The sequence below is a fragment of the Carettochelys insculpta genome, chromosome 1, assembly GCF_033958435.1.
Source record: "Carettochelys insculpta isolate YL-2023 chromosome 1, ASM3395843v1, whole genome shotgun sequence".
NCBI classification, from domain to species: Eukaryota; Metazoa; Chordata; order Testudines; family Carettochelyidae; genus Carettochelys; species Carettochelys insculpta.
This window is the reverse complement of record NC_134137.1, coordinates 84,432,501-84,455,330: the sequence shown is the minus strand read 5'-3', so window position 1 is coordinate 84,455,330 and position 22,830 is coordinate 84,432,501. Positions and strand designations below refer to the sequence as shown.

General features: G+C 39.5%; 1 protein-coding gene across 6 annotated transcripts in view; it reads left to right on the top strand.

The window, feature by feature from the left end:
• Window positions 1–22,830, top strand: part of DACH1 (dachshund family transcription factor 1) — a 523,814-nt gene that overhangs the window by 365,363 nt on the left and 135,621 nt on the right. For 4 of the 6 annotated variants that reach the window (XM_074988771.1, XM_074988756.1, XM_074988788.1 and 1 more), the window contains 2 exons: window positions 12,570–12,705; window positions 15,397–15,534. In XM_074988771.1, coding sequence (XP_074844872.1) covers window positions 12,570–12,705; window positions 15,397–15,534 — 274 coding nt within the window. The remainder of the gene's footprint in view (window positions 1–12,569; window positions 12,706–15,396; window positions 15,535–22,830) is intronic. The other 2 variants (XM_074988763.1, XM_074988796.1) reach the window with 1 other exon arrangement.

The window sequence follows — 22,830 nt, the reverse complement described above, 5'->3', positions numbered from 1 at the left end:
TTTGCCAAAAACCTGTAAAAGACTTAATTCAAACGCATATTTGTAACTCTTTGTCTATGACTTGCATCAAGTGAGAGTATTAATGACCACTGATATATTAGTTTTCTAGTGGCACCTTTTTGGATATCTACCATAACCATAGTGTTTTAGGAACAGAGAGGAAGCCGTGCTAGTCTATACACTATCAAAACATGCACACATAACTAGATCCATTGTTTACAGTCAAGCTCTTAGATACAATCGCATTTGCTCTGATCCAACTGACAGAGACCGAAAACTACAAGATCTTTACCAAATATTCATAAACCTGAATTACCCACCAGGAGAAGTAAAAAAAACAAATCGACAGGGCCAGACAAATACCCAGAGACCAGCTACTGCCAGATTGGCCCAAAACCGCCAAGAACAGAACACCACTCATCATCACCTGCAGCCCCCAAATCAGACCACTGCAATGAATCATTAAAGACCTACAACCTATCCTTATCAGGATGCCATGCTCCAGAACGCCCTGGGTGACATGCCTGTTCTCTCATACAGACAGCCTCCCAACCTTATGAGGATCCTCACTAACAGCCACAGTCTGTACCCCAGGTATACCAGTCCTGGAACCTTTCCCTGCAACAAAGCCCGCTGCCAGCTTTGTCCACATATCTTCTCTGGAAATACCATCACTGGACCTAACCAGGTTACTCACAGAATCACGGGCACTTTCTCATGCTCCTCTACTAACATCATATATGCCATCATGTGCCAACAATGCCCAGATGCTTTGTATATTGGACAGACTTCTAACTCCCTTAGACAAAGGGTTAATGGGCACAAAACAGACATCAAAACACTCCAGATCCACAAACCAGTTAGTCAACATTTTAATGGAATGGGGCATTCTATTAATGACCTAAATGTATGTGTGTAACTGAAAAAGAACTTTCACACTGTTCTTCAAAAAGAAACAGCCGAGCTGTCTTTTATATTCAAATTCGGCACATTAACACATGGTTTAAACTGGGATGGGAACTTTCTGAGTCACTCTAGGGGTTCGTCTGCATACTTGGCTTAATCTAATTCTTGACCTCACCCCCCACCCCTCCACTCTCTGATTTGCTCACCTTGGTTATCTTTTTCTGATTTGTCCTCCTTGCTTACTGTTTTTGGTTCTCTGTGCCTTAAATATTGAGTCTGTTCTGGTCTGGCTATGGTCTGAAGAAGTGGGTCTGTCCCACAAAAGCTCATCTAATAAACTATTTTGCTAGTCTTTAAAGTGCTACTTGACTGCTTTTTGTTTTGATAGTAATAGTGTTTTAGGTGTACTGCATATGCAGGGTTCACTAGAGTTGCTGACGCAGAGGCTGGGTCTACACTAGCACCCCCCTTTCAAAAAGGGGATGCTAATGAGACACTTTGGGATATGCTAATGAGGTTCTGCAATGAATATGCATTGCCTTATTAGCATAATGGCAGTCATAGCACTTCAAAAGTGCCACGTTCAATCATGTGTGGCTCATCTACATGGGGTCCTTATCGAAAAGACCCCACACACTTTGAAATACCCTTATTCCTATTTGGTTATAGGAATAAGGGGATTTTGAAGTGTGCAGGGTCCTTTCGAAAAGGACCTGTGTAGACGAGCCATGCATGATCGAAAGTGGCACTTTCAAAGTGCTGCGGCCACCATTATGCTAATGAGGCACTCCATATTCATTGCAGTGCCTCATTAGCATATCCAGAAGTGTTTCATTAGCATCCCCCTTTGCAAAGGGAGGTGCTAGTGTAGACCCAGCCAGAGTGATGAACCATTAATGGGCTTCCACATCACATGAACATACAGTGAATGTATAGTAAATGTTTTCTGTTATATTTTTTACTGATAGATGGGAGATTAAATGTGGCATGTTAGTAGAACTAGTAATAGCATAATGAAAAAATAAAGAAATCTTCATGTCCGTGCCGCATGTGTGCGTAATATATAACTGTGTCCAACCTCACAAACAAATAGAAAAAAAAAACTATGTTCAAATATAATTAGTAATGGTGTGAAGTCAAGCAGTCAAAAGTTAGGAAATGCTGAATGTCAATGTGCTTTTCCAAGCCAAAACAGCTTTTTAAAGGAGCCATATGAATCCATTCGTAGGAGAAGCAAGCCCAATATACAAACCAGGAATTTGTATGAGAGCCCATACAAGTCTGGACATTGGCCCATGAGGCTTTGTGGCATTTTCAGGAATGATTTGTACCATTGTCCAGTGCTGAATGCACCCCTTTCTCCATTTTAGGCTCTCCAAGTGCACACTCACCAGGAGACTGGTCCTGCATTTTCACTTAGGTTAGAGTGGAACCCTGCAACTCACCTTTTCTCAGTCCTGAGTGCAATCTGCACATTAATTGTGATTCCTCAGTAGGCCCAACAGTATTTGAGCCCTGAAAGTCTTCCGATTGGGAACTGTGGCCAGCATGCAAATACAGTTAGCCAAAACAGTCTTTGCAAAACAAAATATTGTTTCACCTCAATAGTAGAATGCTTCGCATAACATGAGTGAAGGGTTTCATCATAATAAACACTTTACACCTATACTGATCTTGCCTAAAGCTTAGGCATGGTTAATATATTCAGAGATGCCCATTTCTAAGGGCTGGGGTCCACGAATGTTTCCCTTTCCTGCCTTTTTATCCACACGAAAGTTCTTTGTCTCCCTCTGTCTCTTGAACCTGGTCAAACCAATCTGTGAGTCTCACAAGAGCTGCGTCTACACGTGCACGCTACTTCGAAGTAGCGGCACCAACTTCGAAATAGCGCCCGTCGCGTCTACACGCGTCGGGCGCTATTTCAAAGTTAACTTCGACGTTAGGCGGTGAGACATCGAAGTCGCTAACCTCATGAGGAGATAGGAATAGCGCCCTACTTCGACGTTCAACGTCGAAGTAGGGACCGTGTAGACGATCCGCGTCCCGCAACGTCGAAATTGCTGGGTCCTCCATGGCGGCCATCAGCTGGGGGGTTGAGAGATGCTCTCTCTCTAGCCCCTGCGGGGCTCTATGGTCACCGTGGGCAGCAGCCCTTAGCCCAGGGCTTCTGGCTGCTTCTGCGGCAGCTGGGGATCTATGCTGCAGGCACAGGGTCTGCAACCAGTTGTCAGCTCTGTGTATCTTGTGTTGTTTAGTGCAACTATGTCTGGGAGGGGCCCTTTAAGGGAGCGGCTGGCTGTTGAGTCCGCCCTGTGACCCTGTCTGCAGCTGTGCCTGGCATCCCTATTTCGATGTGTGCTACTTTGACGTGTAGACGTTCCCTCGCTGCGCCTATTTCGATGTTGGGCTGAGCAACGTCGAAGTTGAACATCGATGTTGCCGGCCCTGGAGGACGTGTAGACGTTATTCATCGAAATAGACTATTTTGATGTCGCAACATCGAAATAAGCTATTTCGATGTTGGCTGCACGTGTAGACGTAGCCAAGGTGGCTCAGAAATGGACTTCAAAGAAGTTGTTTCTCTATATTGTCTTTTAAGTACTGTAAGATAGGTGGCTATCAGAAGCATCTATTACTGCCTGGTGTAATTCACCCCAATAACTATGGCAATGAACTGATGTAACAATTGGACAAGTGGATGGAATACATAATATTTCTAAAATATTATAGGCATGTCTTTCAGTTTTTAAACTTCAATTCTTGCTAAATCCTCTAGCATAAATAAAGTATTAGAGATGTGGTGAGTGTACTGTTATGTGAGTGACTTTGACAAAGAGACACAGCTAGTGACAGAGTCAGGGTTATAGCTCAGAGTTCCTAATATTATGCTTAAGTCCACTTGACCATAGTATATTTCCCTTTGTGGAAGCCTTGTCCAGTCACAGATGAATTCCTATTTAAGTACATCCAAACTCGTGCTCTTTCTGTCTCTCTCTCTTTTTTTTAAAAAACTACCTGAGAAGGAAAAAAAGCTGGGTTATCCTAACAGTCATCACAATAAGTGTAGAAAAGATTTGATATCCCTTGGATGATAAGAATCTACAAACAAGAAGCAGCAATTCTAAAGGAGCTATTTAAAGACAAGTTAAAACTAAAAACAAAACTACAAACCACAATTTAAAAGAAAATAGGTACATTAATAGAACGAAGTTCAAATTAATGGCAACTGAAATATGGCAGAAACATTGATTTTTTTATTAGTATTGTTTTGTCTTCAACAAGAAAATGAAGCAAAGGAAAAAAGTTCAGACTATGAGGTAGTGTGAGAAATCTTATTGAAATAGTGGTATTGGGCAAGAAATGGAAGACATGGAGGATGTAAATATATGCTAGTTGGTTATCCAGAGGATACACATCCCATTAGATAAGTTAATCAATGAATGGACTTATTACAACTCTCAAAAGAAAAACAAAACCCCCAAAACCTTTGTGAAAGGTGTTCTTAAACTTTAGGTACAAATTACTGGGAAGATAAAACACTGCTCCACAAAACTAAGAAATAGCATTCTGGGTGTCACAAAGTCACAAGAACTAGTTTATGTCCCAGCTTGTCACTAGTCTCCTTGGAGCGGCTCCTACTGTTGCACCAGGCCCCAGAACAACACAGTTCCATGGGGCTGATCTCATGGCATTCAAGACTCCAAAGCTGAGCTGTCAGCTCCAGCCAACCATATCTGTGTGGTTCTCTTCAGTAAATCCAGCCAATCTGGGTATGTCTACATGAGCACAAATCTTCGAAATGGCCATTAGCATGGCCATTTCGAAGATTACTAATGAGGCACTGAATTGAATATTCAGCGCCTCATTAGCGTTAGGGCACTTCCGGCCAAGTCGCTTCGAAAGCGCGCGGCTCGGCGCAGCTACACGGGGGTCCTTTTTGAAAGGACCCCACATCTTTCAAAATCCCCTTATCCCAATCATTGATGGGGATAAGGAGATTTCGAAAGGTGCGGGTCCTTTCGAAAAGGACCCCCGTGTAGCCGCACCGGGCCACACACTTTCGAAAGCGGTGCTTTTGAAGCGCTGTGGCCAGAAGCGCCCTAATGCTAATGAGGCACTGAACATTCAATTCAGCGCCTCATTAGTAATCTTCATTAATCTTCAGTAATCATTAGTAATAGTAATATGGCTATTTCAAAGATATGTGTCCATGTAGACACAGCCTCTGTGTCCTGCAACGTGGCTTGCACTGTTTCCCTTCTGGATGAAATGCTCTCTGTATACTTACTGTGGCACTGGGAGTCTTTTCAAAATATGGTAACCCTTTATAAGTCACTTGGTTATAGAATGTGAAAGTCCTTTGTACCCAAAGTAAGGAAGAAGTTAAGCAATAGTTCCTGATCAAACCAGTGTCATGGTGAAACAGACAAGCTGTGATGGACTTCATCATTTGCCTTCTCTGTCTGTTCCTCCAACCGCTTGTCTTTCTTCCTGGGGTTTCCTCTTGTTAGGTGTCTGATGGTTCAGATGTTGGTCATTGCTTTGTCTTGCTGAGCAGGATGATTTGGGGTTGGTTTCAACCAGCTGTTTGTTCATTTAGAGTAGATTGAGGAAACCCCCTTCTCTCTCTGATCTCTGGGGCAGACAAGAACTGAGCAAAGTAACATTTTTTCTAAAAGATCATGGTGTTATGCTTCTAGAGAACTACAATACCGAAGGGCAAGTTGTTGTGCAAAAACTTCAAGTGTTAAGGTCCTGGAAGAATTTTGATTATATTATCAACACTGGCCCATCTCCCTTGTCTACCTTTTGAGGAGGAGCAGAGACCATACTCATATAAATTGCTTGAGATGCTGTCTCTTGGAATGAAGAAGGGGACTGCAGATACTGGGGCTTAGTCCTAAGTCAGATAAGCTTCATTAAGATTGGTTTGTGTCAGAGTTCATCAGGAAGAGTTCTAGTTATGAGGTACTTTCCCTGACAGGATGAGATGGAGCTGCTGGATCAAAAGAAATGTCTGACTGAAAGGAGAAGAGGGCTGATGAAACTCCTTTTTGTATGAACTGGTATAGGAGAAAGAAGATAAATATTGTACGGAGCAGAGGAGTATTCCTCATAGAACTCCCTTCATCCAGCATGAGAGGAAGTGGCAGGATGGAAAAGTCTTGCAAAGTGGTCTGGAACAAAGATGGAGTGGGTAGTAATTCAAGGAGTGATCACCACAACCTCATAAATCCTGTGAACCAAGAGATTACCTTTTTTGGGTGCTCAGTAAATGTGACAAAATTTCATGACAATGTGAAATGAGACCTGTTCTTGATTCTGAGTCATGAAGGGTGACAGGAAAATCAAGATCCTCAAAGGAAACTGTCCTTTGAGAGTCATATTCCCATTTAGCAGAAACTACACTGAGAAGAGGCAGAGGGTTCCATTTGTTAATTAATTTAAGAGGTGGAAAGATATCATTGTGAAAAGGCGTGGCTGCACATGGAGAGAGAAGGCCAGAATAAGAATGGAAGACATGTTGTGATCAGCACATTCTGCATGAGTGCTAAACAGCCAATTGATCATCTTGATCAATTGTAAAGAGACTAGATTCTGTGAGTATGAAATTTCTAATATTGGGGAGATAAAGGCATAAAAGACAAGTGCTTCCTGGTGGGAAGTTTAAGGGCCCAATTTTCAAACAGGCTCAGTTTCAGATTTTTGAATGCTCAGGATTCACACTTGGGACCTGATATTTAAGAGCTAAGCTCCCACTTAGACATCAGAATAAGGACTGGATTTTCAAACAGGTTCAGCACTGACTAGTTCCCATTGTAGCTGTTTTGATAATCTGACCTCTTACTTTGGTACCTAAATGAAAGCTGAAATATTTTGAAGATATGGTCCTTAGTGTATGTGACTTTAAGTGTGCTAGTAAAACAAATTATATGCTACCACTTATAGGACAACATGTCCTAAAAGGCCCAGGAGACTTGCTGCATCCCTGGATGACTCAGTGCTTTCTAGACTTCTGTAAGGCTGAAAAGAAGAGGGCAGAGTAGGGTTTATTTGCTACCTACGGTAGACACATCTTTGCCTTTGCTTCTGTCTAAAATGCAAATGTGCAGAGATAATTAAAGATGAAAATAAAAGTGATCCTGGTAATTACCAACCCTAACAGCTAACATCCATTACTGATAAAATAAAGGTGTAAACATTCAAAGAAAACAAATTAGATATGTGGGTAGTAACAGAACCATGAACAATACTCAGTATTATAGGTGTCCGAAGTAAAACCAAAATAACTAAAGTAGAAGAAAAACCTGTCTGCATGCTCCGATATAGAGGCTTGCTGCTTAATTATAAAGTAGGAGATCTGACTGTTTCTTTTTAACAGATTTCACTAACTACTGTAATCTAGTACCATTCTATGATGACTGATGTCATAGGATTGGTGACTCTTGCTAAACAAATTTGATTCACATTTGGAACCGGAAAATGAATGCTTGAAGTGAAAGTAGTACATATAATGAGCAGCAGATCACAGGAGGGATGATATGTGGCCATTACAGAGATTCTTATATCCACCTGCCTGGTCCTCTAACATGTGCCAGCTAGCAATGATCTCCAAAAGGCTATCTAGCAAAATGAAACTGCTGGAATTCACAGCACAGCAATGACATACGTTCTTTCCCTGCCGCGGACATGCCTCCACTGGGGACCCTAGACTCTCAGCCTGTTCTGGAAGTTCTGGGTTAAAAGTGAGCCCTGGCTTTGGAATCCTTAGCTATGAGTTTGTGATCTGAAACTAAATGTATTTGAGAACAAGAAGTCTTGTGGCACCTTATAGACTAACAGATATTTTGGAGTGTAAGCTTTCGTGGGCAAAGACCCGCTTCATCAGATGCATGAGTGGGGTGGGGTGGGGTGGTTTCAGAGGGTATTTAAAGAGTGACGTCCCAGTAAGAGGGAGGGCCAGAGCTCTCTAACAAATGTCTTTGAGGTAGTGGAGTGTGGAAAAGAATCTTCCCCAATATATTTGGATTTTAGAAAAGCTGGTATACAGTGGACACACAACAATTTTGCCATATTCTTCCTCATTATAGTAGTGTTTGGAAAACTAGTGAAGACTGGATGGCATCCACAGCCTGTAGCTTGGTCTGTACTTCAGTAGAGTTGAATTGATAATAGGATAGTGGGATGAATTTTAGGGAAAAAAAAGCCTGTGTCTACACAACTGAGGTGTCTTTCACGAGGTCATATAAAAAGCCATGGTCAGAACCAGAATTAAAATTCATAAAGTTCTGATTCTTCTTTATCTAATGTAGACCTATTGGTTCAAAAGTGGTTTTTCACATTAGTCAAAAGACAGTGTATAGTGTATTTTGCTGAAGTCTAGTCTGATTTATTAACTGAACACGGTTTTATATATTTCTTTTAAAAGGTTTTTAAAATAAAGTGCTTTTGAAATATAACTTTACCTAAATCCATCTTTTCTCCACCAACACTCTGGTAAAAGGATAGAATAACATTCCTATATTGATATTCCAGTGCCATTAGTTTATTAATATGCCCTTTTTAGATGAAGAGAGTATTTAAATTTATTACTACTAGCAATTCCATTTATTGTTGCAGCTAGCTTTAATAAAGACAGAAAATTAGAAGAGATTGTATATTATTGATTGGTAGGGTTCTGAAGGAAGAGTGTAAAGCACTGATCTGAGGCATTACATTAATTATACTCTTGCCTATGCATAGTTTAGTCCCTTGTCTGTTGAGGTTAAAGGGTATTGCACAAATGAACTGATAAACCCAGGTTGTATAGTTCCCTCATAGACTCTCCCTTGCTATGTCTTATTATATGTGAATAAAACTCATTATCTGGTTTGTTTCAGTAATAATTATATTACATTGTCCTATGCATTTCTTCTGCTGTCTCCATTTTATAATATATGCTGTAATAGCACACATAAATAAATAGGGCAAGCAAATTAAGCAGTTTAAATAAATTAATTTACTCTGAAAGTTAGTATTCAAATCTTTTATGCTCATTGAATTTCATTTTAATGAAACCCTTCAAAGATCAATACACTGTATGCCAAGCAGTGAAATTATACATTGAATTAAATGATTAAATATGCTGTCTTTCAATTCATACTGTACACTGTCCATATTTAAATCCTCCTAAATTTAAAGAAATATATCTTCTTTGTTCTGAGAATATCTGACTTGACTGCTTGTTTCGTGGGCATATAAACACAATCAGACTCATAATAAGCCTAGAGCTATGATGCAGTTAAATTTTCCTCATCAATGTTTTTAACTTAAAAAATGGAGACTATTAAAGTGGAATCCACTTACATGTCTTGATGCATTGTTCTAAAAGGTCCTCACCCTCCTCATTAATAGGCCCATTGAGTCCTTGTGCAATCACAATGACATGCATAGCAAGTGTTCACAGTAAACTTTAACCTGAGCAATTTTATTGATTACTATAGATAGATGTGCTGTTAATTCGTTCTGGAATGCATTCCCAAGGAAATGCTCATCCAGCTACTGTCTATTGCAAATTCTGGGGAATAAGGAAGAATAGTGTGATCCTTTTGCAAGAGGCTTGTACACGCTGAGAGTAGCAGGTTTTCATGGGTGTCACAAGCATTATTGCATTATGTCAGAAATAAAACTGGTGGAAAGTCATAGGGAGAATTAGCTTTTTGATTTTTGTCAAGTTTCAGATTAGGATTATTCAGGAAATTCTCATTTTTAGTGAGAGAAAATGAAGTTATCTGCTCGGCTGATGTACTTCTGAGAAAAGCCAAATATAGAGGCTATTTCAAAGAAATCTTAAAATGCTATTTAGAAATAAAATAGCTTCCCAAGTGAATGACAAACTTCTATAAAGCTGTGACTACACTAGCAAGTTCTTTCAAAGGATGTTTCGAAAGAAGGGGGCTCTTTCGAAAGAACCTACAGAGTGTCTTCACGCAAAAAATGTTCTTTCGAAAATAAATGGAAAGAACGCAGCACTCCTTTCGAAACTGCTCTTCCACTCCCATTTCAGGAAGATCACTGTTTTGAAAGCTTCTTTCTAAAGAAAACATGTGTAGATGGTCTGGAGGGCCCTTCTTTCGAAAGAGCAGCCCTCATTATGCCTGATTTTTTGATGCCTGGCTTTTTCTTTCAAAAGAGTGGGGGCTGTGTGGCCAAAGAGCAGATCAATCTTTTTTGCTGTGCTGCTTTAAGATCTGTAGTGTAGACATACTCTGTTTCCTTGTAAGAGTGGGGCCTTAGTTAGATGCCCTGGTGGGGCATGTTGATCCTGAGGTCATTTGAAAATTGGGAATTAATTATTAAATTAGTCTTCAGACCTATTTATATGGTATAATATATTGATTCTATTATTGGGCCCAATTCTCAAGTGGCTATTTTTTATTATTTTATTAACAATGTTCTTGGTTCTTAAGAGCCAATTGAGAGTTGAGAGTCCTCAGCAATTGCAGGACAAGACCCTCCAAAAGATAGTCCTTGAAGGCTTATTCTTGCTCTACCCTAGGTTGTACATGTGCCCCTGAGCTCTTGGTCATACTTATGTCCTATGCACCCTGAGACTGTCATGTAAGGGAGGTACAGACTCACCATTAGCCCAGTACCTTCTCAGCCACCTTCACTGACTGATGTTCCCCCCTGTTCCAGCATTCTGGGTGGTTCAGCATCTCTCCACTGCTGTACCTTGGCTTCCACCACTCAAACTACTTCATTAACTTCAGCCTTTAGTAAGCGGAGTCAATGGAACAGCATTGGAAATGAAATGTTCACAAAGGAAGAAAACCTGTTCCCTGGAGAGAGAATCCAAAAGATGGGAAAGTCATTTGTGAGGTCAGGGAACAAGAAAGCCTTGTGTCCCAATACGGATACTGCTGAAGCCTCCATATAGATAGAGATAGAGATAAAGATAGAGATATAGATATATTTCTAACTGCATTGAACAACACAACTTTGGTACCAGAAGATGATACCTTAAGACACAAGGACTCCTTTGGGAGCAGGAACTCCTTTAGAAAAGACTTCAACACATGTTGTGGTACCATCTTCCTAGGGTCACAACCACAACAAAAGCAAGTACTGTGCCTCCATATAATCTCTGCTATCATTTGAGGTTCCTGTGGAGCACTTCCCAGGCTTTCCAATACTGATTAATTTAATCTCTCATGAGGACCTAGTTGCTCATGAGTCTGGATTTTCCCTGTTTAACAAATGCTAGGAGGGATCTTTTGCCAGCACCATCACAGCCTTCAGAACCACAGCTCCCATTGTTACTGCTGTATCCCATTCCTTTCTCTTATACACAAACATAGTGATTTCCTGGAACCCATGAGATAATTATACTGACCGGTATTAGAAGGTGCCTTCCTGCAAAAGACCCCAGCCAGACCGAAAGCAACTGTCACATCAGGACCCTCCCCACCAGGAAGCTCTACTGGAGAAGCAAGAGCTAGTGACTGAGCAGTAAATACAACCGTCTGACAAATCCTCCTCCTTCTCCCCCAATGAAGCAGTTATTCATACTGTGACCATCTTATGGAGATCCCATTGGAGGAGATCCAGAAAGTACAACACTCCCTTCTGAACATTCTGTCCCCCAGGGCACTATTGCCTTTCCCATGAATAAGGCATTACTTTCACCAGCCTGCACTGAATGGCTGACACCTGTTACCATCCCACCCTCTTGCAAGAAGGCCAATGGAAATATTATATACTGCCCAAGGGTCTAGAATAATTTGTCTTCACAACTCCCCTCCTGACCCCACCAACTTCTCAGTAGTAGATGCTGTCAATGAAAGAGATCAGTGAGCTTACTCCAAACTAATTCTCTTAAAAAGAGCTCAAGTGTATTTTATGCCATGAGAGCTATTTGTCACTTGTTCTCCAGTTTAGGGTTGCAAATGATCAGGCCTTCAAGGTAAAGTATGATTTCACAAACTGTGGAAAAAAGTTCACATTTATTGAACATTTTCCCAAAAGAGAGAGCAGTTTCCAGCCCTAATTGTGGAAGGACAGGTGATCTAAATAAATACTCTACAAGCTTACCTCAACCAGCTTACACAGCCTCATGTTCAAGGGCAATTGATATCATCATGCATTAAACCTCCTGGCTGCAAACCATGGTCTGCCAAGGAGGTTTAGAATATGATGGCAGATCTTCCCTTTGAAGAGCTGAAGATCTTGATTAATAACAATAATGGTTGCCTCAATTTTCTTTACAATTTCCAGGCTACTCCATGACCTTTTTGAAATTTATACCTGTTCCATGCAAGACTGTACCCTTAGTGCCTCCAGACCTAGCTCTTAATAAACCCACGTAGCAGAGGTATTTTTCCAAATGAGTGGGGGAGGGAGGGAGGAAGGGAGTCAGTTAAAAAGCCTGCCTATAAGTGAAGTCTTTTGCTGCATCATAGACCTCTTCTGTCCTTGGGGCACGAACCTTCCTCTAAGAATCACTGGCGTGGAGATCTCAACCACGGGACTCAACAAGAGTAACTGATCAGAGTGGGATTACAGATTCTTATATAACAGGGAGATCCTGCAAGGAAAATGACATGTAATAGTCAGGAGGGCTGTCGTATTTAATTTGTTATCTTGCTTTTCTTTCTTTTTCTTTTTTTTTCCTGGGAGTGTAGGAACGTGTTCCAGACAGCCCTTCTCCTGCTCCTTCCCTTGAAGAAGGTCGACGACCTGGCAGCCATCCATCATCTCATCGAAGCAGCAGTGTGTCCAGCTCACCTGCACGGACTGAGAGCTCTTCAGACAGAATTCGTAGGTCACATTCTTCTCCTTGTCACTATTTTACATTTGATTAGGCTCACCTGTAGGTTTTTAAATAAAAACAGCTCTCATATACAGCATGTTCCGAAGCTCTGCTGCAATAGCTATCACCCAACATTAAGTTTCACAGTTCATAATATCCTTAATAGGTACTGATGTAAACTGCCATTATGTCATATTAAGCATAAAGATATAAACTATGATATATAATTCCAGCAGGAAAGCAATTTCCTAGGCTAGTTTCAGAACTGAATATATACAAACGGTGACACATTTTTCTATTTAGCAGTTTTATTTAATTCTGTTATCCTAGTTGGACTTTTAAATTAAAGCTGACTTTAAAAATGACATTTTATGTGATAGAATTGGGTTTTTAAAATTGAAGTAACAAACAAATCTGCATGGTGCATTGGTTTTATAAATATAAAAACATTGTGGTTTGGAAAGTGATGTAAAGAATATTTTCACTTCAGAACTCACAAGGGACAGAATCAAATTACATTGTTAACTTTCAAAATAATGTCATTTTTATGAAAGTTCCATGTCTAAGATTTGTGGATCACTGGATTCTGTGTCATTTCTTCGCACAAGCCTGGAATGTGAGGATTCAAACCATATTAAAGTCATTTTATTTTAACTTGTTTGCACCTTTTCATTTTTGCTTGATTGAAGACTTTTGTATTTACAACACATCTGTGCATTGCTGAAATTGTAAGTTGATGAAACTGAAGCTGGTCGCTTAGTAGGAGACTGTAACAGCAGCGAAGGGTCCTGTGGCACCTTATAGACTAACAGAAAAGTTTTGAGCATGAGCTTTCGTGAGCACAGACTCACTTCATCATGAAAGCTCATGCTCAAAACTTTTCTGTTAGTCTATAAGGTGCCACAGGACCCTTTGTTGCTGTTACAGATTTAGACTAACACGGCTACACCTCCGATACTTAATAGGAGACTGGAGATTTTAGCTCCTGTGTAAACATAATAATACATTTTGGGATTTAAATTAGATAATACATTATCTGGATGTTTCAGACTGTCTGTGGACTCAAGAAGACAACATTGTTGATTTAGAATTTAATCACATTTTCCAGATTATTTTATAACCATGATTAATAGAGACAGACTTGAAATATGAAATCTTCAATTGAAGGCCAACATACTTCAACAATGCCTGGATTTTGTGGTAAATTCTGTGGCCACAAAAAAGTAGCTGAAGTCAGAAGCTCTCTGTACTTTCCTCATGTTAGGGTAAAAGTTCTTCAGGCTGAGGGTCGATCTTCTGGGGTTTGATTTTGCATGTCAGGTATGGACTCATGAAATTTACCTCTCGGGGCCTCAGTCAACCACTGTACTTCTCATAAGACTTGAGGAATAAGGGAGGTCAATGGGAGAAACTCGTTCGTTGACCTTCCCCAGTATGGTTAGCCAAGTTAGCCAACAGCTGATATGTCTATTTGAGCTACACAATTGCTAAAGTGAGAACTGCGTATTTGTTGTCAGCTTACTTTGCCTGAGTGTAGAGGTAGCCTCAGTCACTGCAGGATTTTTTTTAATTTTTAACATAAAATGCCTAAATCCTGTTCACTTTGCCACACTTTGTCCCACTTCTCATTAACTGCATATCCATATGTGGAAGCTGCAGGGACAAGATCGCTGCTGCAGAAATAGGGATCTATCCAGAAGAGACGGGAAAGATAATCTACAGGAATTCCCTCAGTTTCTTTTTTTAAATTATTTGGTTTTGCCATTGTTTTCTCCGGTAGTTTTTCTCCATCAGCCCCTTGCCCAATAGTCTAATGGGATTATCCATCTTTTGTGCCTCAGAAGGCTCAATGCAGAGGGCCAAATGAATGAAGATATAGAAATTAGATATGGAATGGACCTACCAGACTAGCTATCCAGTCTGCCAGTCATTGCAAGATTCTGCTCTGTGATGTACAGTAAACTCTTTCTTATCTGGCAGCCCTGGGAACAGGAGGTTGCTGGATATTCAAATATTCTGGATAAAAAAAAGATATATGTAGCAACACATAACACAAAAGAAAGTTTAGCTATTAAAATTAGAAAGTTAGATATTAAGATTATATATTAAGAAACAAACAAACATGTTTGCAGAGTACTTTATTTACCAATAACAGTAGTATTGTACACTGTAAACATACTGCATTTACTGTATTTATTTGTATTCACTCTCATTATACTGTACTTGAGGAAAAGATAGTTAAAATTTACTTATAGTTAAAATGCCAGTTACCTGAGAGTTCTAGATAACAGAATGCTGGATATGAAGGGTTTTACTGTATCTGCTTTCTTACTTGACTGGCCTCAGTGCTTTTAGCTTATAGCATTTATGACAATACAATACTTTTGTAAAATCAAATATAAAAATCTTATTCTCTTCTCATGAACTTCTCAGGTTTCCCTTCATTATTTTCCAGTAGTACTTCAGACTGAGTTCAGCTTGTTTTAAAACACACTGGACAACCCAAGAATCAAAGTTAGCAACTTGTAATGAAACAGTGAAGCAAAACAGTTGTTTGTGAAAGGTGGGAAGGGGGCTGCCTCTGAGTGACATTAAATGACACTGAGGCTGTTAGCTTTTTTGTACACCTGAGACAGTATCTAAAAAGGTAGACACAAGTAATATTATTGTTGGTTTTGTGTTTGTGTGTATACTACTAGCAGCTGTACATCAGAATGGGTTGTCCATGAACCAGATGCTGATGGGTTTATCGCCTAACGTCCTACCTGGCCCTAAAGAGGGTGATCTGGCTGGTCACGAGGTTGGACATGAGACAAAACGAATTCACATTGAGAAAGGTAATGTGGATTTGATGCTCTGATGTATTTAATGTCATTTTATAACATATCATCCCAATCTCAGTAAATGCCTGGTATTATTGATTATAATTATTTTATTGTTTTGCATACATGAGACACTAAATGGCTTTTTTTCTGTTCTCCTACTTTATATTCCAATGAGTATGGTATTAGTGAATGGCTATGTCTACACTAGCCCCAAACTTCGAAATGGCCATGAAATGGCCATTTCGAAGTTTACTAATGAAGTGCTGAAATACTTATTCAGCGCCTCATTAGCATGTGGGCAGCTGCGGCACTTCGAAATTGATGTGGCTCGTCACCGCGCAGCTCGTCCCAAGGGGGCTCCTTTTCGAAAGGACCCCGGCTACTTCGAAGTCCCCTTATTCCCATCTGCTCATAGGAATAAGGGGACTTCGAAGTAGGCGGGGTCCTTTCGAAAAGGAGCCCCATCGGGAAGAGCCACGCAGCAGCAAGGCGCGTCAATTTTGAAGAGCCGCGGCTGTCCGCATGCTAATGAGGCACTGGATATGTATTTCAACGCTTCATTAGTAAACTTTGAAATGTCCATTTACATGGCCATTTCAAAGTTTGGGCTAGCGTAGACACGGCCAACAATAGCTAAAAAGAAAGAGAACATAAATAAATAGTACAAAGAATTATAGGCGTAACAAATATAATCCTGAATTTATGATCTAGTGAAATGATTGCACTTTTATATGCAGAGTTGTTATGCCTGTTTTATTGGATCACCTTCTGTTGGACAGAAAAGCTTTTGAGTTCACACAGATCTCTTCTCCTTCAGCCAGGGGCTTGTATTTGTAGTGACACTCCTACACCTGAAGAAGAGCTGTGTACTTTAAATAATATTTTAATAAGCAGTAACAGTGATTTTAGATCATTGTTACATCTGTAATCCACCAAGAGAAATAGTTCTAAAATTCATTCTACGTGTGAGTGACTTTCATGAGCTGTATTTTAAAGGTGCTGAGCACCACTGAGATTGGACACTGGCAAGAGTTATAGCTGCAACAATACCTAAGAGTATAAAATGAGACTCTGGCATATTAAATACTTTGTTTTCCATTTAATTGACTATCTGGCTCAAAATGTATGAGTTAGATTAATGGCCTATTAGGGTTTCTATTAATTGCATGGCATTTCATCATGATGTGTCTACAAATGTGTTATGTTTCATGTATACTAGAAATATTAACCTAATTCTTCAGTATACAAAATAATTGCATTTCATACAGAATTTGTATTTAAACTACATATCTATACATTAAGCAAGCTTTATACACTGGAAAATGTTATCAATGGGAAGACGTTGGAAATAAGAGCTGTTTCCCATAGTAAAAACATTCTCTATAAAGGTAAGTCAGAAGAAATTTCCTTTCTTTGGGACAGGTGCAAAATGTAAGAGCTGGTCACTGTCAGAACATAAGAACATAAGAACGGCCATACTGGGTCAGACCAAAGGTCCATCCAGCCCAGTAGCATGTCTGCCAACAGTGGCCAGTGCCAGGTACCCAGAGGGGGTGGACCGAAGACAATGATCAAGTGATTTGTCTCCTGCCATCCATCTCCAGCCTCTGACAGTCAGAGGCCAGGGACACCATTCCTACCCTTGCCTAATAGCCTTTATAGACCTAACCTTCATGAATTTATCTAGCTCTTTCTTAAATTCTGTTATAGTCCTAAACTTCACAGTCTCCTCTGGCAAGGAGTTCCACAGGTTAACTATGCGCTGAGTGAAGAAGAACTTTCTTTTATTACTTTTTAGCCTGCTACCCATTAATTTCATTTGCTGTCCTCTAGTTCTTGCATTATGGGCACAAGGAAATAACTTCTCCTTATTCACCCTCTCCACACCTGTCATAATTCTATATTCCTCTATCAGTCCCCCACTCAGTCTTCTCTTTTCTAAACTGAAAGTCCCAATCTTTTTAGCCTCTCCTCATACGGGACCTGTTCCAAGCCCCTAATCATTTTAGTTGCCCTTTTCTGAACCTTTTCCAGTGCCAGGATATCTTTTTTTAGGTGAGGAGACCGCATCTGTACACAGTATTCAAGATGTGGGTGTACCATATATTTATATAGGGGCAGTAAGATACTCCTTGTCTTATTTTCTATCCCTTTTTTAATAATACCTAACATCCTATTTGCCTTTTTGACTGGCTCTGCACACTGCATGGATATTTTCAAGGAACTATCCACGATAACTCCAATATCTCTTACCTGATGAGTTACAGCTAAATTAGCCCCCATCATATTGTAAGTATAGTTGGGGTTATTTTTTCCAATGTGCATTTCCTTACACTTATCCACATTAAATTTCATTTGCCATTTTGTTTTCCAGTTGCTCAGTTTGATGAGATCTTTTTGAAGTTCTTCACAGTCTGCCTTTGTCTTCATTATCTTGAACAGTTTAGTGTCATCTGCAAACTTTGCCACCTCTCTGCTCACCCCCTTCTCCAGATCTTTAATACAGCTGGATAGAATGTCTGCACCAGTAAAAATTTTTGAGTAAAATATTTTGTGCTATATGTTAATAGCTACAAGAAGTTACCTTTTCTGTCTTGTATCAGAACACTAAGATGTGAAAAGAGAATTAAAATCTGGACATCTCTATTTTGGACAAGAGGCATCTTTAATAAAATGACCCTAAAATCATGGAAGCAATATTTCTTTTATATAAACAATTAATTTTGGTTCATTACACACACAACCTGTGCTGGCTTCTTATATGCCTCACTCAACTCCTACAAATGGTATTCCTGCTGGGGAATATGATGTGATCAAATACACTTATTTTGAATTTTTTCAATTTCAGCCCATGATGTTGTACATTTTTCCTGTGTAATATGCCTGGTAAATCTAACAAACAGCAGCACATATTAGGAATTGCAACGATGTGTCTTCTAAAAGAATAAAAATAACAGGAACATGACTTTTGTTTCTAATGGTTCCCCAAACGTGTTTCCCCATGCAACCACCAGTTCAACTTGCTATACAATTTGTTCTTATTAAAACTGTCCAGGATTCTTTATTTAACAGTCATTGTTTAGGTCAAAGCTATTTTCTTTTTTTTCTCTCTATTTTTTTTTTCACTTTCTCTCTCTGTGCCAGCCTCTGAATTAATGGTAAATATTCATAGGCTATCTAGATTGATAGGGCATACTAAATTAAAAATTGTTTTCTGTCATGACTACATTTATCATATCCCTCATACCAGCCCTCTAACTTTTATACTAAACTTACCTGTATTAAAACAAGTGATTTCATCCACAGATATTTGTGGAGATAGTAATTATCCATTAGTGTAGCTAACGCCCTGAGATCTGGATCTGCAGCTTGCTCCTACCACCTCTAATCTGTCAAAAGGCAATTATACGTATGTAGCATGCAAATACTCAGACATTGTCTGAGTCTGCCTTGCCCTTGTCACCTGACTTAAAAAGAAATTGTAAGTTTTGAATGTGAGTCCTTAAGCATTTATTCATGACTCTGTTTTCTTCTGAGACATATTTGCATCAATCCGTCACCAGAATGTCTTTTAATTACAGCTGTGAGAACTTAAGAAATCCCACCTCATGAAGAAGCCTCTGTTTCTTCATCACCCAATTTTTTTAACCAAAAAGCTCTCCAAGATCTTGATCTTAGGGAGAAAATAACAGGAAATTTAAATAGGAGAAAAAGTTAGGGTAATGAAATGTGATAAAGACACTATATTTTAAGAAGGTCTGTGAGAAGCCAGAAGGGGTCAATAGGGATTGAGTCAAATGATGGGCTTGGTCAAGGATAGAGAATATCCTGAGTTAATATGAGTTATCTACCCATTCTTTACAAGTATAGATCCTGTGTGTTCACCTGTGTCTGTGTGTGGATAGATAGATAGACAGATAGATAGATAGAAACACTCATATGTATATTCATTTTGCTTGATGATAATAGGCAGGGGAACAAAAAAAGGAATATTATCTATTCACAGTGCACAATCCGTCTGTGGAATGCATTACTAGGGGATGTAGTAGAGGCTAAAACTGTAAGGCTGTGTCTACATGGGCACAAATCTTCGAAATAGCCATATTTTGAAGATTACTAATGAGGCACTGAAGTGAATATTCAGCTCCTCATTAGCATTATGATGCTTCCGGCCGCAGCGCTTCAAAAGCTCCGCTTTCGAAAACGCGCGGCTTGGCATGGCTACACGGCAGTCCTTTTCGAAAGGACCCGCACCTTTTGAAATCCCCTTATTCTGATCAGTGAGCAAGATAAGGGGATTTCAAAAGGTGCGGGTACTTTAGAAAAGGACCCCCGTGCAGCCGCGCCTAGCCGTGTGCTTTCGAAAGCGGTACTTTCGAAGTGCCACGGCCGGAAGCTTCCTAATGCTAATGAGGCACTGAATATTCAATTAAGCACCTCATTATTAATCTTCAAAATGGCCATTAGCATGGCTATTTCGAAGATTTGTGCCCATGTAGACATGCCCTTACTGGATTAAGAAAAGAAATAAATATGTTCATGGAAGGTAGGTTCATCCAGCGCTATTAGCCATCATAGTCAGGGCTACAATCTCATGCTCAAGGTATCCCCAAATCTCTAGTTAACAGATGCTGGGACTGGATGACATGAGAGGGATAATTGACATTCTGTTAATTCCTTTTGAAGTGTCTGGCATTGGCCACAGTCAGTAGACAGGTTACTGGGATAAGTGGATCATATGTTTTCTTCCATCATGGCCATTCTTATGCTTTAATTGCCCTTCTGAAATTTTGTTATCCTTCTGAATTACTTTATTTAATTTGTTTAATTCATTCCACTAAGTCTGCTTCTGTGCGTTTTGTTTTAGGGCCTGATTTGTCAAAGGACTAAAATATCTGTCTTCCCATTGAAGTCAATTTGCCATTAGCACATTGGGAGTAGGTTCAGACTCCATTGGCCTAATTCATAGCCTATGAGCATAAGTAGCAAGATTTCCAAGTATACAGTATACTTCCAAGTAGCAAGTATCTGTTAATCTACAAGGTGTCACAGGACTTCTTGTTGCTCTCAAAGATACAGACTAACACAGCTACCTCTCTGACCCTTAGCATTAAGACATGCTGTCTTCTTTCAGCATCCTGTAAGTAAGGAACCCTTTCATGATGCATTTTTAAAAACATAATTAAATAGGATTACACAAAAGAAGTCAGTATTATGAAGTGGTAGAATTGTGTGTTAGATAATGTTGTCAAGAGGAATTCAGTTCTTTTCAACTCATTTCAATTGTTGGGTTTAGCATGTGCGTTTTGCATCATGTTGGTGCCCTTTGATATAAAGGAAGTCAGACTAGATTACCCTAATCTCTATAACTTTCTATAAAGCACACAGAATTATATTTTAATATATATATATATATATTACTAACCTAGGAATCTACCACGGTTGCTGATTCAGAAGAATAGCGTTTGTCTCAGTTTTATTTTTTAGGGAATACTAATCCATTAAGAAAAAAATCTTTTTTTTTCGTTCTTCGCATTTATAGTCCATGGGCTATAATAGCTCTTAATGTACTACATACATTCTTGGACTGGATGAAATGCATATCAGCAAACAGTGCCTCAGAGTTGTTTTAGTGCTAATGGTTTCCCTGACCCTCATGTTTAGCAGGCTGAAAAGGGGCAGTACCATAACGCAGTATCATTTTGTCCAGTGCCCAAAGGCCCCAGTAAGGGTCAATGTGACTTTGTGCTAGGTAATATATAAATGCAGTGAGTCCCTGACCCTCTGAATTTACATCTTATATATTAAGGATTTGGGAAACAAGGAAATATAGATTTAGAATAAGGGAGGAGAGAAGCAGGTTAGAAATACAATAACCAGGTGTTTAAAGTTATATTAATGTCTTGATTGCTTCCACTTCATTTAAATAAGGCATATGTATCAGGACAGGTATGCATGTAAAAAGTGTATGTATATCCATAGATGAAAATGGAGAAGAAGGTGACCAACAACGTGCACACACATGCATATGTACATGTGCACATACACACAAGCACGCTGACATTGAACATATTGGAGTGTGGTTTATGCATATGGTTGGCTGAATCCATGAAGTATATCTTCTAGGAGCATAAGTCACAAACTGGAAATGAACCTAAGAGCTGTATCACTAGCAACCCTGTCACACAGTCACACTCATAAATTTGTCCAGTTCACTCTTAACATTAATTAAGTAGATTGCTCCCCAATCTCAGCCCTCTGATTGTTAGCAACAGTCTAATTTCCAAGCTTAATTTGTTCATGGCCATTTTATATCCAGTGGTTCTTGTGCCAACTTTATTCTTTAGCTTAAATAGCTCTTTACTCCCCCTCATCTTCACTGCCTGATGGATTTAAAGGGAGTAATCATATCTTCTCTCACCCTTCATTTTACTAGGCTAAGCAAACTCTTCCATTCTTCTCTCCTAAGATAGGGCCTCCTTTCACATGATCATCTGAATAGCTCTTCTCTCTACCTGTTCCAGTAGGAATAACTGTGGACAACCAGATTTGTGCACAGTATTTCAAATGAGGTCTTACTAGTGCCTGACTCTGTGGCATTAATAATTCTCTATCTCTGCTGGACATGTGTCACCTGATACACGTGAGGATCGTGTTTGCCTTTTCACAGCTGCACCACACTTGTGCCTCAATGTCTTCCTATGACTGATCCATTCTCTCTCTTTCTCAGTTGCTTCTAACCTTTCTCATTCACACGAGATTTTCTCATTATTGTCCTTTTGAATTTCATACCATTTTTGTCACTCCAATCTTCAAGGTCCTCCAGATCTTCCCGTATAACATGCCAATCCTCCTCTTTGTTGATAGTGTCTCCCAGCTTTGTATCATCAGCAAATTCATTAGTACACTGTTATTTTCTTGTACCAGACATTAATAAAAACACTGGATAAGATTGGTCCCAATAACAAACTTGAGGAATTCCACCAGTACCTCCCTGTAGTCTGGTAATTCACTTATTAGCACAAACTCTCACTTTCTCCTCGATAGCCAAATCCTTATCCTTTTAAATATACGAGGATGTGGGTGTTTGTATTGGATGGGGGTTAACTTGAATGGATTGTTACATGGTAAAGAAATGGAAACTGCACCATCTTGATACATATTGGTTATTTGAAACCTGTGCATGGTGGGAAGGAAGCATTATAAGGGATGAAAATCAGTAGAGCAATGACAAGTTACATTAGTTGAGAATCAATACCATAATTTTGCATATTAGCAAAGGAAAAAGATCTGATATTTATAACTGCT